This window comes from Anabas testudineus, chromosome 5, assembly GCF_900324465.2.
Source record: "Anabas testudineus chromosome 5, fAnaTes1.2, whole genome shotgun sequence".
Classification (NCBI taxonomy): Eukaryota; Metazoa; Chordata; class Actinopteri; order Anabantiformes; family Anabantidae; genus Anabas; species Anabas testudineus.
Window position 1 is genome coordinate 22,998,984 of NC_046614.1, and position 14,438 is coordinate 23,013,421.

The 14,438-nt window shown below is 38.6% G+C and overlaps 3 protein-coding genes across 3 annotated transcripts; all 3 read right to left on the bottom strand.

Moving 5' to 3' along the window:
* Positions 1–986: 986 nt before the first annotated feature.
* chmp4ba (charged multivesicular body protein 4Ba) lies at positions 987–8,236 on the bottom strand. Its single transcript, XM_026348407.1, has 5 exons — positions 7,883–8,236; positions 3,501–3,678; positions 3,253–3,367; positions 2,745–2,871; positions 987–2,650 (listed from the first exon to the last, which is right to left on the bottom strand). Exons 1-5 carry the CDS (start codon positions 8,064–8,066, stop codon positions 2,586–2,588), a joined length of 669 nt encoding a protein of 222 aa, XP_026204192.1. The 5' UTR covers positions 8,067–8,236; the 3' UTR covers positions 987–2,585.
* Positions 8,237–8,543: 307 nt separating this feature from the next.
* LOC113154300 (uncharacterized protein C20orf85) lies at positions 8,544–9,881 on the bottom strand. The gene is made up of 4 exons (XM_026348408.1): positions 9,717–9,881; positions 9,273–9,354; positions 8,884–8,982; positions 8,544–8,803 (listed from the first exon to the last, which is right to left on the bottom strand). Exons 1-4 carry the CDS (start codon positions 9,773–9,775, stop codon positions 8,648–8,650), a joined length of 396 nt encoding a protein of 131 aa, XP_026204193.1. The 5' UTR covers positions 9,776–9,881; the 3' UTR covers positions 8,544–8,647.
* Positions 9,882–10,447: 566 nt separating this feature from the next.
* On the bottom strand, positions 10,448–13,572 carry LOC113154298 (SLA class II histocompatibility antigen, DQ haplotype C beta chain-like). The gene is made up of 5 exons (XM_026348406.1): positions 13,325–13,572; positions 13,005–13,154; positions 12,026–12,316; positions 11,413–11,691; positions 10,448–11,260 (listed from the first exon to the last, which is right to left on the bottom strand). The coding sequence occupies exons 2-5, from the start codon at positions 13,057–13,059 to the stop codon at positions 11,121–11,123; spliced, it is 765 nt and encodes a 254-aa protein (XP_026204191.1). The 5' UTR covers positions 13,060–13,154; positions 13,325–13,572; the 3' UTR covers positions 10,448–11,120.
* Between the last annotated feature and the right edge of the window lie 866 nt (positions 13,573–14,438).

A 14,438-nucleotide genomic window follows, 5' to 3' on the forward strand; every position in this document is an offset into this window, starting at 1 on the left:
AAGACATTATGTTTTGAGTATATGAAAGTCTTTTCTCTTTTCTCTTCCTGTAAAATATAAAAATATAGTTTGATGACTCATTCTGCACTCACGTTTTCACACACTGGAAACATATCTTAGCAAATTTGTTTTTGTCATCATATAAAGTACGATTATATTTTATTAACCAGTGGAAGAGTATCACGGGTCAGAGGTATGTGCTGGGATGTTTACCATAACAAAGAGCATAGGTTGAAGTTTAAACCGCTGCTTCTTGATCTAACAACCCAGGAGAGAGAGATGTGTGTGGAGGCCAACAAACCTCTGTGGTTCTTCACAGACTCCATTGTTGGTAAGTCATGTCTGCTGTTTGTCAATTTATGAAAAGTGGATTCAATCCAGTCACCGTCATGTTTACTCTCTAGTTAGATAAAGACAATAACTTCCACTTCCCTTCACTATTCACATCCCTTTACTTTTTGCACAATATGTGCTATTGTAGATTTAATTTTAAATAGATGAAGTCAACATTTCCCTCATGAATACTGAGTTAATAGCATAACTCTGTATGTCATAAAGAGTGAAAACATGTTAGTAAATAACACATTTAGTGAAAATCCAAAATGCAAATGTGTTATTCACAAAAGTATCCAGCTCCTTAGTCAGGTTTTCTTAAACTGTTTTAGAACGAGTAGAAAGTGTCCATGAACTGTTGTCTTTACGTCTCTCCACATTAATGTTCTACAACACATTAATTACACAGGTAAAGTAAAGGGGAATATGTAAATGTCTTCTGAAGACTCTAATGTGTCACACTGATTCTTTCTGATATGAAGGTTAGCATAGCCTACATTGTACCATTACAAAGGCACGAGGTGAGTACTGCAAAGAAAGTTCATATGTTGAGGTATCAACAAACACAAGAAGCCAAGCTCCAGATGTTTTCTGATAGATGAAGGTTTAAAGCGGAGATTCATCATTAGTATTTATGGAAGCAACAGTACTGATACGTGTACTGAATCCCAGCTTTATTAAGATAAACCATATACAACCCCACATCAACAACAGAGCAACATGTCTGCCAAACAGAATATCTCCAACGTCCAACCTCTTTGTACCACTGGGAGCAGAACTGACTGTTACACTGTCTTTCTGTCCAGTCAAGTAGAATGAGTGATATTTGAGGCAAAACAGGAAAAAAAAAAACAGAATAAACGAAAGACTGTCTTTCAAAATCCAGACTTGGACTGACCCACGCACAAACAAGGTAAGTTTGCATTACAAAAACCTGCAAAAGTTTTAAATTGCTATTTAATTTATTTAAGGTCATGTTTATATTGAAATCTGAGGAATTCCCGGTCAAACCAATCCACTTATGCTTAATTGTGTCTGCTGATAGGAGGAGGGAAGAGTAGCTACAGCCACAAGTAGCAGTGCAGTGGACAGAGTTTGGGATCACTCATATCATCGTTTCAATGTGAAGACCAGCATGAAACCAACATGTGTCACATTCATCATTCAATATTTAAGTGGATTTTTTACTAAAGGTGAGCCAAGAGCAAATGGAAAAAAACAAAACAAAAACAAAAGAACAGCCCAACTCACCATCTCAATTTGACTATTCACAAGAGGTCACTGTGTCAAAAGGTAAAAAAAAGAGCACACACTCACACACATTATCTTTGAACTCAACGTATATAGTATTTTCTCAGAGCATGTCACTGTTCATCTGAATTTGTATTTAGATGCTGGCTCACTAACAGTTTTAGTAAACAAGCAGTTTACTCCAATTCTAACCCAATTTACTCATTTGGCTCTCCACTTGCTATTATGCAACATTTAAGAAATTTACCTGATCTAATGAGTCAACAACCAGTTTCTCACCAACTTAAAAGATGTTAGTAGGATCAAAGCCCTGGATCGCTCCTTTACAGAATGTGTCGTCTTAAATGCTAAGACACTGTAACATTCCTCTTTTGTCCTTTGACGGTGACATTTCATTGAGAAAGACCTACATTCATTGTTTTTCTGCAGTTTAGCAGAGATGGCGTGCACGAAGGCTCATTGTCATCTTAGAAGAGCAGAGAGATGCCAACGCAGGAAGCAGAAAAATGGCTGAGTCATGTTGTTTTTCTGTTTTTGCTTTTTTACCCCCACACATCTGTTGATTCTTCACATTCCTCCCAGAAAGAAGCCTTGTTCCTCCATACACCCCTCCCTAGAAGTATGCACTTGCACGATCCTGCACCAAGTGCTTATTCATGCACCCTTTTCCTTACATTATACATAAACACAGGCTGTCAGGGCTGGGCATTTGGTTGACATTTGTTTTTCTATGCCCTTTACAGACAGAGGCACTCGTAGCCGGAGCTTCCGTACTTAACATTAATGAGAAGAGAAAAGCCTGGGTTCATTTTATTTGGAATCAGCAAACAGGCACAAGTGCATACTTCAGGGTTGGAGTATGGTTAGATATTGGGATGTAGGCTTAAACAGAGCAGCATGCTAGCAGCCCAGAGTTCCTGTCTCTCCTCTTGATGTCTAGGACCAGTCTGGTAGCAAAGAGACAAACAGGAGAGGGGTGCTAGCTAGCAAGGCAAGCTAGTTTAGTTAGCTGCCCAGGCCTCAAGATCTGCCATGTCGTCTTCGTCTTCTTCCACCTTCTTCTTGGCTAAAAAAAGAACAAACAGAAATAAATCATGAACTTAAATTCACTTAAGCAATATGGAAAGTATGCTGCAAAGTGTTGAATTGTGATGTGATACCTGGTCTAGATGGTAGTGATGCAGAAGGTACACTGGGTAGAGGGACGTCCTCCGTTCCTTCAATTTCCAGAAGATTTTTATCGAGCTCTTCCTGTTCCAGCTCTTCCAGCTCAGCCATAAGCTCATCCTGAACACAAACCAGTTTAAATGTATTTTTTCTATCTGAAAAACTTATAAAGACTGAAGTCAACAGACAAGCTCCAACTTCACAGAGAGCAGAAACAGAAAAGGCTGCAGCATTAACACCATAACTGTATTTTCAGATCTGCAGATCTCGAGTGCACCCAAATATTTTGACACATTCACACACTGTAATTTCCAGTTGAAATGCTCCCGGGTTAGGCCGGCAGATGTGTCTGCAGGCATTTTAAATGAGCATAAGAACAGACATCAATCAATGCTGATTAATTAGAAATGTCAAGGACCGACCCGATTAATCAGCGGACTGATCAACGGCTGTTTCCCAGCTTCAAAGTTTATTTGAATGCTAAAGCCAAATTATTCTAACCTCGTCGTAGTCTTCTCCAAAGCCGACCGGTCTGGAAATGACATCTGAGATTTCCTGAGCCACTTCCTGTTGCTCTGTGATTTCTGCCATCAGATCGTCTACTTTGTCAATGTCCCTGTGAAATGAGATGGCACAAAGAAATAGTAAACATGCTGTTGTTATGTATTTAACTTTAATTTCTTCTCCTGCATAAAGTGACTGATACTATAAATGCCTGTAATAAACTTATTTCTATATATTTCTCTTACATGTTTTCATGTGCGGCCTTCATTGCCTTAGCGGCGTAGCCCATGTTCTTCAGCACTTCTGTGTTTGTGTTAGCATTCTCTAGCGCCTCCCTCTGGAACTCGATAGTAGACAACGTCCCATCAATCTGAGCCAGCTGCTTCTCATAGCGCTTTTTTCTCTTCAAGGCCTGTAGAGCCGCTAGACAGGAGAAAATGTGACACACAGTTAGATCAGGAGAGAGCTGCATCAATCAATCCGACTAGTCATGCCAACTCCCGTCACAGGAGGTCAAGTCAGAGGTCGACCACTTTTTCTCTTAAAGGTCACAGGAGTGCTGGGGTGTATCCCTGCTGTCATTGGGCGAGAGGCAGAGTACCTCTGGACAGGTTACCAGTCTATCAAAGGGCTAAGTCTGAACATAAGGAAATATATATTTTTAATAGGAGTAAAATAGTGTAAATGTTTTCAGTTAAAGGACAAAAAAGAGAGGGACAATCAGTTAATTCAGTGGCATCAGTAAAAAGAAGAAATCCTGTGAGATGTGGTGCAGAGATGCAACAAACCACAGCACAACTAGAAAATGAAGCCACCTCCTTTGGACTTTTGCCATTATGAACCAATGCAGCAACATCAGCTCTGTGCTGCAGCAGACATCTGTTTTTCCTAATAGAACATTAATCTGATAAAGGCACGTCTAAACCAAATCTTTATCGTGGAAGAAATAGCTTGAAAATATAAATCTCAGTAATCTATGTTAAATGAATTAATAAATATGAGCAGATTCTACAAAACCCCTTAATGAGAATTACGACCCCGCTAACTGGGATAAGATGCTCTGTGGAAATCCAGAGGTTGATTGTTTGGGATGTCTGGTACTAGAATTCATGTGGGTTTAAACACTATTTACTCAGAACCAGAACACAGGGAATTCCCCTTTGGTGCTGTCATGGGAAATCACCTGACTAAGGGAGCAGGTGACCTAAAACTAATGAGTCATATGTAAGGGGTGGGGGGGTGGGATGACATAAGAGTGTGTCACTGTACTACATGTGTCCGGATTATAGTTTCATTTTAGAGTCAAGTTTCGAAATAAGTCAGAATGTTTTAGAGTAGTTAAGATGAGGGTTTGGTTTTAGCTGTAAGATGTTTTCTGGCTGCTTTCGAATAATAGTGAAGCTGCTTTTCAGTTGAAATGTGTAGTTAAAAAATTAAAAGCCTAAGAGACAGCTGTTTATTTTCCAGACTCTACATATGTATCTAATCTGATCACTGTTCACACCCTTCCACAGGGTGTCCTGCTTACACGGATGTTTCATGAGTTTGTGCATGTGAGCACAAAGTACAGAAGATTACTGACAATGACATGAATACAGACGTGGTATGTTTAAGTCAAGCCAGTGGCTCTCTCTCATATGCTGAATTCTTCGATCCTTTTATTTAAGTCAACTCTTAAATTAGTTAAATAATGACTAATTGCCAACAAAATATTCCTGATCAGTTTTCATAGAGAAACTTTTTTTTAGAAAAAGAAATAGATACTAAATTATTACATGCAGCTGGACTAAACCTTTAAGTCTCAGATCATTGACAGTTTACTGTCATGTAAACCCTTATACACAAACACACCTTAATCAATCGATTGTATGTGGTTGATCTGGTCGACCAGGAGCCAGAGAGCAGCTCACAGATTCAGTTTCGTCAGATTACGTCAGTGCCTGGCTCTATTCCTGGACTGATAACACAGGTACCCAACATCACTCATATAATTATCAGATAATCTGGTTTGCAGAGCTGCACTCAGACTGTCCCCTTTGATTCTGTGTCCTTTCGGTCGTTCCTTTTGTTCTGCTCTTTTTTTTATTGACCACTAAACAAACTCAGAGGTATTACATAGCATTGGCTGAGTACAAGTACAAATTCAGTCTTCTGTATTTTTCATCTGTTGTAACTTCCATGACTATAAGATAAAAATGTCACAACCCTGAAGAAATTGTAAGTGAAAATACACTTAAGATAACCAGTCATCAAATGCTGTTATCGTGTTAGTTTAGCTATGTTTGCTATGACAATTTATGAATTGTGTGTGTTATTTTCATCTAATGCCTGGCAAGAGGGCGTTCAGGTTACAGAATGCTGAAAATCAGGTTTGAGGGTTGGAAGCGGATATACCATGTAGTGCAGAACAGGGCTGTTGTAGTTGAGCTCACAGTGACTGTGATCTGTGTGAAGACACAGTGTGAGCTCCATGTTAAGCAAAGCAGCACTAATTTTATCCCAGAATCAAGCAGACTAATTTTAAAATAAGGCTTATTTTCAGCCCAAAACATTTGCCATGTAGAAGCAGGGTGGTTGATCTATTGGCTTGCACAATGAGAGAAGGTTGCAGGTTCTGTCTGTGTGCAAACATGAAGTGTGAGTGCATATGCTGGTCGAGATTAAAAAGATAGCTTCAAAAAGATCAGCAGCAGCTCTGCCTGCATCTAGTCCGGAGGTCACAGGATAACTAGGTTTACATAAGCAACAGAAGTGTAGAAAAACTCTTCCTCACTGTAGTGTTGTTTTTTTCCAGGAGATAATTTGTGCTTGCATCACAAATCTCCCATCAACCACAACCAAAGCACGCAAACTAGTTGTATGTAATTAGAAAGTGCAGCATCATATTTCTGCTCTTTCCAAGCTAACATACTGTGAACTTTATGATCCAACCTTGTTAGACTCTGGAAAAGCATAATCTTAAATCCTTTTAGGAATAGCTGTCTGTCTGTCTGTGTTTTTTATGTGTTCAGATTCCTTCTGGGTGACCTTTAAAAAGCACATTATGTGTAAATGTATACATAAGGTAACAATGACGGACCATGGCACATTTATACTTGGTGCCTACAAAACAATCAGTGCCCACGTGCTCCACTGCACTTAGCAACAAATTAGTTGTTGATCTTGTTCTCCTTTGACAGCAGAATGATGCCAGCAGTGCCCAAAGAAAGCTGATATAAAAGCTTCACCGCAGTCAGAGCTGAAGCTGAAAAAATATAATGTGCATGTTGTTGACTGAACATGTCCTCTGACAGTCATGAAAAATACCTGCTGGTCAAGCATTAGGTAGTTGCCTAATGAATGAGGAGAGATATCAGGATCATGATATATTCTCTAGTACATGACATTGGATCACAGGCTTTGCATTTATGCCTGATCTTAAGTCCAGGTCTTTTTGCAGATATTGTCGGTGAAGATTCTCAGTTGTCCAGGTGAAGTTATCTCTAAGTTGAGCACAACATAGATTTTAACGTTTCGTTAAACATGAAAAATTTTCAACCTAACAAAAGTAAGTCCAGTTGCCATGACTCAACAGATATTGTGATACTGGGATCAGATCTCAGTATGCAAAGGAGGCAGACAGAACTAATGAATTAACATAGTACATCACGAGTCCAAATGAGGGCCAGATGTGTTCTGGACAATCCGACAGCACAACATAGATGTTAATGCTTTCAGCACCCATCTGTTTTAAGAAAAAGCATAAATTGCTGAGCAGTGTCTATGTGCTTCTAAACTGGACTTTTGGTTATTATTAAGTCATATGAACAGTTAGTTACTGTCATTACTCATTCATGATAACACTGGTATAAATATTTAGGTAATAAAAAAATTTGTAATATAAATTATATTGCAACGTAATAACGTATGACACAAGCCTCCAATGACCCTGTGGCACATGAAAAGGGAGCGACTTCAATAGTAGTTTTCTACCCATATAATTAATTTATAGGTAAAACCAAATTCAACCAAATTAAAGTTAGACATGAACATTTTTTCCACTAATGCCTACAGCAGCTAAGATAAAAACATTTATGACCATTGTGAATGACACCGGAAAACTTCTAGGTAGGCCTAGGTATAAATGAATCAGACCTTCAGTACACAAACAACAAGTAAGTGCAAGTAGACGCCTCAAAAAGTAGTTACTACACTACAAATACCAAGTAAAAAGTCTTTGCTCAAGTTGAAGTACTAAGTATATGCTTTAAATTTTACTTGAAGTATAAAAGGACAAGTAGTCCACTAATAAAACTGTGTACATTAAACACCATCTGATCTTGTTGATAGCATGAATGTTCTTCAGTAATTATACTTAGTTCCTAACTACCTCTAAACGCAGATCCCTTAAAATAACTATGTGTTGAAAGTTTTCCTCTACTTTGTTGTTGACTCTATTTCTTTATATATAATTAAACATGGAGTCAGTCGGACGTGAGGACATACTTTTGGTTCTTGTAATCAGCCTGTCAGCTCCCAACTTCCCTGTTCCTGGTCCTAGTTAGCCTGCGGGCTAACCCACAAACTAACATTAGCGGCTGGACTTAGTTAAACCACCCACTCACGCAGTCGGAGAGTTTTTCCTCACCTCGTTTGTTTTTCGTGCCGTTTTTCTTCGCCGTGACGAGCTCCTGGTCGATTTTCTTCTCTAGAAATTCCTGTTTTTTGGCCAACATCTCCTCGGTCTCTCGGAGTCGCTGGATAGCCTCCTGGGGTGTCGGCGCTTTCCCACCCTTACCCCCGCTGCCGAATATCTTACCAAATAGCGACATTTTGTTGTTAAATATAAACAATAACGGTTATAACAACCGTACGCCACCGACAGTTCGCGATACCCGCACAGACAACCGTTAAACGAGTCTTGTGTCCCTCTCGCCAACTATCGTCGCCGACCCGGAGGACTGCTGCCGCGGCTGTTGTTGTTTTCGTCTCTTCTTCCGCCTTTGCCGACAGGCCTCGTGATGTCATTACGTCAGCGCTGTTACGTGACTCATGCGTCAAAGCGCAGGGGAAATTCTGAAATGAGCGAGTGTTGTTTAGAAATAACCTCTTAAATTAGAGGGATGGGTATTAATCCTTCACACACGCTCTGTAATAGTATTTAAAAATATATGTTTTATTTAGGATATGAACGATAATTATTATTTAATTATTGACTCCATTAATTAACGTGTTAAACTATATATAGTCAGCATAACACAATAACATTAGTTACCTTAAAAGGTTACCTTCAGTTTATTAACAAGAATGTAAATAAAATCGACAAACCTTCATATTTTTGAATCTGTAATGAAATAACGGGAGATCAGAAAAACACAAAACAACAAAACTAATAATATATTACTAATAATACTCAGTAGCAACCACTGAGCGGCCAGCCCAGTTCCTTCAGAAAACTACGTCTCCCATGATGCACTGAGCCATACTGCTCCAGCTGAAGTTGAGGGCGAGTCGAACGCCAACCAATCAGAGCCTGGGTGGTCTGAGGAACTGAAGGAGAGGGTCCCACCTGAAGTAAAGAAACAAGGTGTGTGTTAAAGTTTGTGATTTAGATAGTTGGACACACAGAAATAAAAACAGATAACACACATTAATACGTGTTTCTGGAGGAGTGGCAGGTTGTTCCTCCAAGTGATGGGGGACCTCCACTGGGATTTCTCTCTTCAGCTTCAGACTCTCCCTCTTGTACTGAAATAAATACAACACAGGTTTGTTGTGTGGCTAATTTCCAAATTGTACTACTTCTTAACAGTAGAGGTCAGTGTGTGACTATCTACTCTTGAAAATGTGTCTTTCCTCTAAATCTCAAAGCGCCCATAAAGGCTGTACAATATAAAGTAATAAAGTACATGTACTCCAGTACTCTACTTGAGTACGATTCTGTTTATTGTGTGTTTTAATTGTATCCTGCTACAGTTCAAATGGAAACGCAGTACTTTTCAAATATCAAATATGAAATATCCTTCGTGTTTGTATACCTCTTTGTAGGCATCGGTCAAGAAGCCCCACTTCTTGGGCCAGACGTCAGCTGAATCCTTTTCCAATTTTAGATGTGCTTTCCTACACACACACACACACACACACACACACACACACACACACACACACACACACACACACAGAATAATAAATGGCTTATGTTTACTTACATTATTAGTTATTTAAATGATTAGAGAATATGAACAAAAAGCTAAAATAATGTAACCAACACCTGGAAAATATAATGTTGACCTATTTCCTGCAGTTTGTCATTATAATGACATTTACTCTAAATAAAGTGATAACTTTCACATTATAACCTATGATAACAATCTCAGAAACTGTACTAAGTATCACATCTTTCCAAATGCTCAGCACCTTTTCTAAAAAGTAACTGAAGTAAACAGAAGGATAACACTGAAAAGCTGCATCAGAAGATTTACCAGATTTCATCCTGATGCACAGAGTTGATGGGTTCAGATGTTCTCTTTGGATCCTCCATCTGTCCTGACCAGTATGTATGTGTGTGTGTGTATTGTGTTAGTATATGAGTGTTGGTGTGCGGCTCTCAGTCTGGGTAATGTTTCACCTGTGTGTAAGTCACACTGACAGACCTGTTTACTGTCACCATGGACACAGAGTTCCCTGACACATTGATCTCTTCTCTGTGTCCTGTGTGTAGCTGTGGTGATGCTGCGTTGAAAGCACTGGAGGCTTCACTGGGAGCTCACACAGCTTCGGTCGTTCCAGTGGCATCCAGTGTTTGGGGCCATGAACTTAATACTACACCAAAATAACCAGAAGTTAGCATTTTAGTGTAACCTGTGCCCACTGCTTGTTATAACCTCTCTGACTTATATTTGAGAAATATCTCAGCAATGGACTTTTGTTAAATTTAGAATTTCACTTAGCAATGTACTTTAGAGTTATTCAGGAATTTTTGAGGGAATCAGCTAGTATATTAATAGTTAACTTTACCAAAATATCTGTTTTATATTTTCAAGCTAATTCAATTTAGAATTTGGAATTTTTACATAAATGACCTATAAACATTAGTTGTTCTGACTTGAGGTCTTTTAACTTGATGAGTTAATTGATGAGTTAAATTAATTAGTTTCTTAGAGTTCACTTAACGCATTAAATTAAGTTGATAAAATACTAAACAACCTAGCATATTAGTAGACTTCCCAGTTTCCATTGGTTAAGTAAATGCTCTCAAAATATTCTTCTTTTTAACTTTCTTTTATTTTAAATCATTTAACATATTAGTTACAAGTTAATAGAATGGTGGAAACTTGCTCTGTGTCTTTATTACATACATTTAATAAATCATTGTTCATTTTCACATTAGCATAAACTATGTGAACTATGATACAGTTTGGTATTGAATTCAGTCCCCAACCCAGCACACATATAATTTATTAAAGTCACGCTGTGCAGCTTAATGTGATTGTTTTATACTTAATTTGGTGCATTTCAGCTGAAGCAGAAGCCAGTTCATTATGTTATGTTATGTTATGCTACAGTACTAGCTCAGTTTGAAGGGTTATTTCTTCAAATTAAGGGAGAAATTATAAACGGGTGTTTAAGTTAAAAACATTACGAGTAATGTAAATATTAGATCAACTAAACTAAACTAAACTAAACTGAGGGGATGTAGGATTCTATACCAAAACCTCAACTCTATGGAACTGGTTTTAAGGTGCAACTCTCACTTCAGGTCATTATTTGTTGATGTAGACTGTTGTTTAATGTGAAATGTGCTTTTTTATGTGCTTCGTGTCTGTGATAGAAAGATAGAACATTTCGGTCAAGTTTGATGATGACCACAGAGGTGATTTATTATATTATAGAGCATTTGAAAATCGTGGATCACAGCTTTTCTTCCTGTAGTGGAACAGTCCAAGAGACAGAAATAGGGTTCCAAACACTAGAGCGAACACTCCACCAATCAGGAAGCTCCTGTCTGATTTATTCAAAGAGGAGTCTGCAACACATGTTAAGAGATATGTGATAAATGCACAACTGCAGTCTATAGGTGACAAAATAACTGAACATAAAGTGACATCGTAATGTGTTGTAACAGAAGTAATTCAGTTTGTTATATAATCTAATGCATCATGAATAAAATATTCTCACCCCACTCATAAACTCTGGGCTCCTTGAGGGTGGCGTGCTCCACCATACAGGTGACAGTGTCATGTCGACCGGATGTGTACTCCAGGTAGGAGTGGACCTGATAAGTCCAGTCCTCATTTGTTGCCTCGCTCAGGGTCACACCCGAGGTCACTTCCTGTCCATTGTGATGCCACGTAATCCTGATCTTTTTGGGATAGAAGTCGTAAGCGCTGCACACCAGCAACGTATCATGAGTGGAACTTGTTGACTCCACCGCCTGCAGACTTATGCTGGGTTCAGCTGAAATCAGAAGGTGGGAGATGTTAATGAAAGATCAATCAATGTATTTGTTTTGTTATTTCTTTACCAATAATGATGAAGTTCTCAAAGTCTTTCCCTCAATGTTTGAATGTCATCATACTGTTAACTGCGTGGCCATAGTTGTACATGAAGGAAACATTATGTGTTTCTGTCATTGTCAGTACTCCACACTGGTTTTACATATGTGGGGCACATATTTCTGCACGCTTCTATGTAACTTTAGATCTTTCATGTTAGAGATATTATAGGAAAAAATGTTTCACACATGCACAGTGATGATATCAATTCATTTAAGCAGCGTTTGAATATTCACCCATGTTTTCCTTAGTTGCATTCAAAGCCAAACCAACGTTGTTGACACATATCAACTGCTTCTCCAGTTTCCTCTGTAGAACATCGTGCTGGTCTTCATTCCAGGAAGATGCAGTGATTAATCCACCAGGTGTGAAGCCCGTCCATTTCCCAACCGTGCTGTTGTACTGCATCGTAAACTCTTTGTTAAAATACCAGTCAATCAGATACTCCACCAACTGTTCCTCTCCGGGATACAAGGCACACCAGAAGTCGGAGTACATGAAGTAACCATTTTCATCAGCAGACGTTTCTAAAATGAACATAAAATAAAATGGGAGTGGTGTTTGTACTCATTTACTGAATTACATCAAAAAAGATTTGAGCCTTTTCTGTGTTTTTTTAGTCGCGATAATAATACTACTGGTGTGTTGGTCCACTGGGCCACCATTAGTTTCAAACTAAAACACTTTCTCCCCGCAGCTTTTAAATTAATTGCAATATTTAATTCAGACATATAGTACATTGTAGTGAGAGGCGGTGTAGTTATTTAGTTGATAGAGTGATTCACATAGTTGAACTGTGGCTCAAGTGTTAAAGACAAAAAGAAAAGGAGCATTCCTGCTGTTATGTTTTGTTATTTTACTGCGATGTTGTTACTGATGCATTAAGATTTTTACATTTTACCAGAATAATACAGTTCCCACAATATCATTCTCATTATTTAAAACATAATTTTAGGTGTGTATTAGTGTGTATTAGAGTGTATTAGTAACGTGTCACATGAATCACTGCAAAACATTACATTTATCAGAATATAGAAGCATGCGTTTAAGTTTTCCTGTGAATTACATTTTGCATACTGTGTTGCATACAGCCCTTATCTAAACCATATTAATTCATATACTATATATCATAGTATCATACTATATTCAGTATGATTGTAACAATAGAAAAATTGCAGTGGCCATATAAACATGGACAAAGCTCAGGTTACTCACCCACCACAGATGAAAAGAAAACACAGAGACACAGCAGGTTCGTGAGGCGTTTCATGTCGATGCTACACTGACACCAGGCTGTCACGGATCCTCAACCACTCGTGAGCAGGTGGCCAACGATTCTGTCTTTTGCACTTCAGTCGATGTGACCTGATCATTTAAAAATGTGAGATTCAGGCAATGTCCAGGGTTCAGGCTCAGACAGAGAGTGCAGTCTGTTTCATCATGAATCATAACGTAACTTTCAAGAACAAGTTCAAAAACGCTGGATCCTAAAAACATTTCAAACCTCACAAAGAAAGCCGTAATGAAATACTGACAAAAAACGAAAGTAGCAGTCTGTAGCTGAAGCAGAGAGTGTTTCCTCTTTCTCTCTTTTTGAGCCACTCACAGCCCCTGAAGAGCGATGCAGCCCACTAGAACACAACACACATTATGGACAATTTTCCTGAAACACATTGAGGTGCAAAAAGACAGATCATGTGGCCGTACTCCTGTTGTGGATTCAGTGTTTGCAGTTTGTTCAGCATCAACACAGAGGACAAGACAAAGGAAGTGAGATGTTCACAAAAACTGTAAAAACAAAAGGACTGGAGTCTACAGGAAGTGCATGTTTGTTCTCTTTTTCTGTCTGTTTTGTTTCCCACAGGTTTCTGTGTGACTTACTTCCTCTTCACTCAGCTCTAGGAGTTATGTTCATTCACTAACCATCAGGCTCCTAATCTTGTTGTTATTTTGATGATATCTCTGATATAAAATAAAAAGCACCGTTAAGTTTCTTCACACCGCCAGGTGCATTGTACATCAGAGGCACAAGGTGGCGCTGTAATCAAAGACATTAACAGGCTTGACTACATCAGTAATCAGTCTTTACTGTTTTACCGCTCTGTCCTGTGTTATTTGGAAGTCAAAAAAAAAAGTTTTTATTCTTATATAAACATAATTCTGTTTTCTATCATAACCTACATGTGAATCAAGGATAAAGTGGAGAGGCACATGGACGTACGGTACATGGCTGATAGCTCACATGGATCTGTAGGCCCAGGGCATGCAGACTCTGTACACTAAATACTAGTATAACCACACATTCAATATTTTAAAATCCACCTACACCCTTACACCACACAACTTACTCACTTATTGTGATGGATTTAAGGTTTTGTTCTGTATTGTTGAGTGAATGTGTGAACTCCAGTCGGGCAGTCGTATAAGCGTTTCACTGCATATCGTACTGTGTGTGTGACAAAAGAATTACATTTTTGAATTTAAACCAAACAAAAGCAAAGCCCGAGTGCTCTCATATCAGTATATCCCATAATAACCCCCCGACACATGGCGTAATGTCTACTACCATCCTATGGTCCCCTGTTCATCTCTCTTTTCTCTTTACATTTGACCTTTTCCATACTTTGTTATTGTTCATTGACGTTGTTT

Excerpts from the sequence above, each read along its gene's own strand:
- chmp4ba (XM_026348407.1), bottom strand. The coding sequence starts at position 8,066 with ATGTCGCTATTTGGTAAGATATTCGGCAGCGGGGGTAAGGGTGGGAAA. Across the intron at positions 3,368-3,500 it reads AAGGCCGCACATGAAAACAT|GGACATTGACAAAGTAGACG; the intron begins GTAAGAGAAATA and ends CTCATTTCACAG. Across the intron at positions 2,651-2,744 it reads ATCACTACCATCTAGACCAG|CCAAGAAGAAGGTGGAAGAA; the intron begins GTATCACATCAC and ends TTCTTTTTTTAG.
- LOC113154300 (XM_026348408.1), bottom strand. The coding sequence starts at position 9,775 with ATGGAGGATCCAAAGAGAACATCTGAACCCATCAACTCTGTGCATCAG. Across the intron at positions 9,355-9,716 it reads GTGCATCAGGATGAAATCTG|GAAAGCACATCTAAAATTGG; the intron begins GTAAATCTTCTG and ends GTGTGTGTGTAG. Across the intron at positions 8,804-8,883 it reads CTCCAGAAACACGTATTAAT|GTGGGACCCTCTCCTTCAGT; the intron begins GTGTGTTATCTG and ends TCTTTACTTCAG.
- LOC113154298 (XM_026348406.1), bottom strand. The coding sequence starts at position 13,059 with ATGAAACGCCTCACGAACCTGCTGTGTCTCTGTGTTTTCTTTTCATCT. Across the intron at positions 12,317-13,004 it reads TTTCTTTTCATCTGTGGTGG|AAACGTCTGCTGATGAAAAT; the intron begins GTGAGTAACCTG and ends TGTTCATTTTAG. Across the intron at positions 11,261-11,412 it reads GCCCAGAGTTTATGAGTGGG|ACTCCTCTTTGAATAAATCA; the intron begins GTGAGAATATTT and ends CATGTGTTGCAG.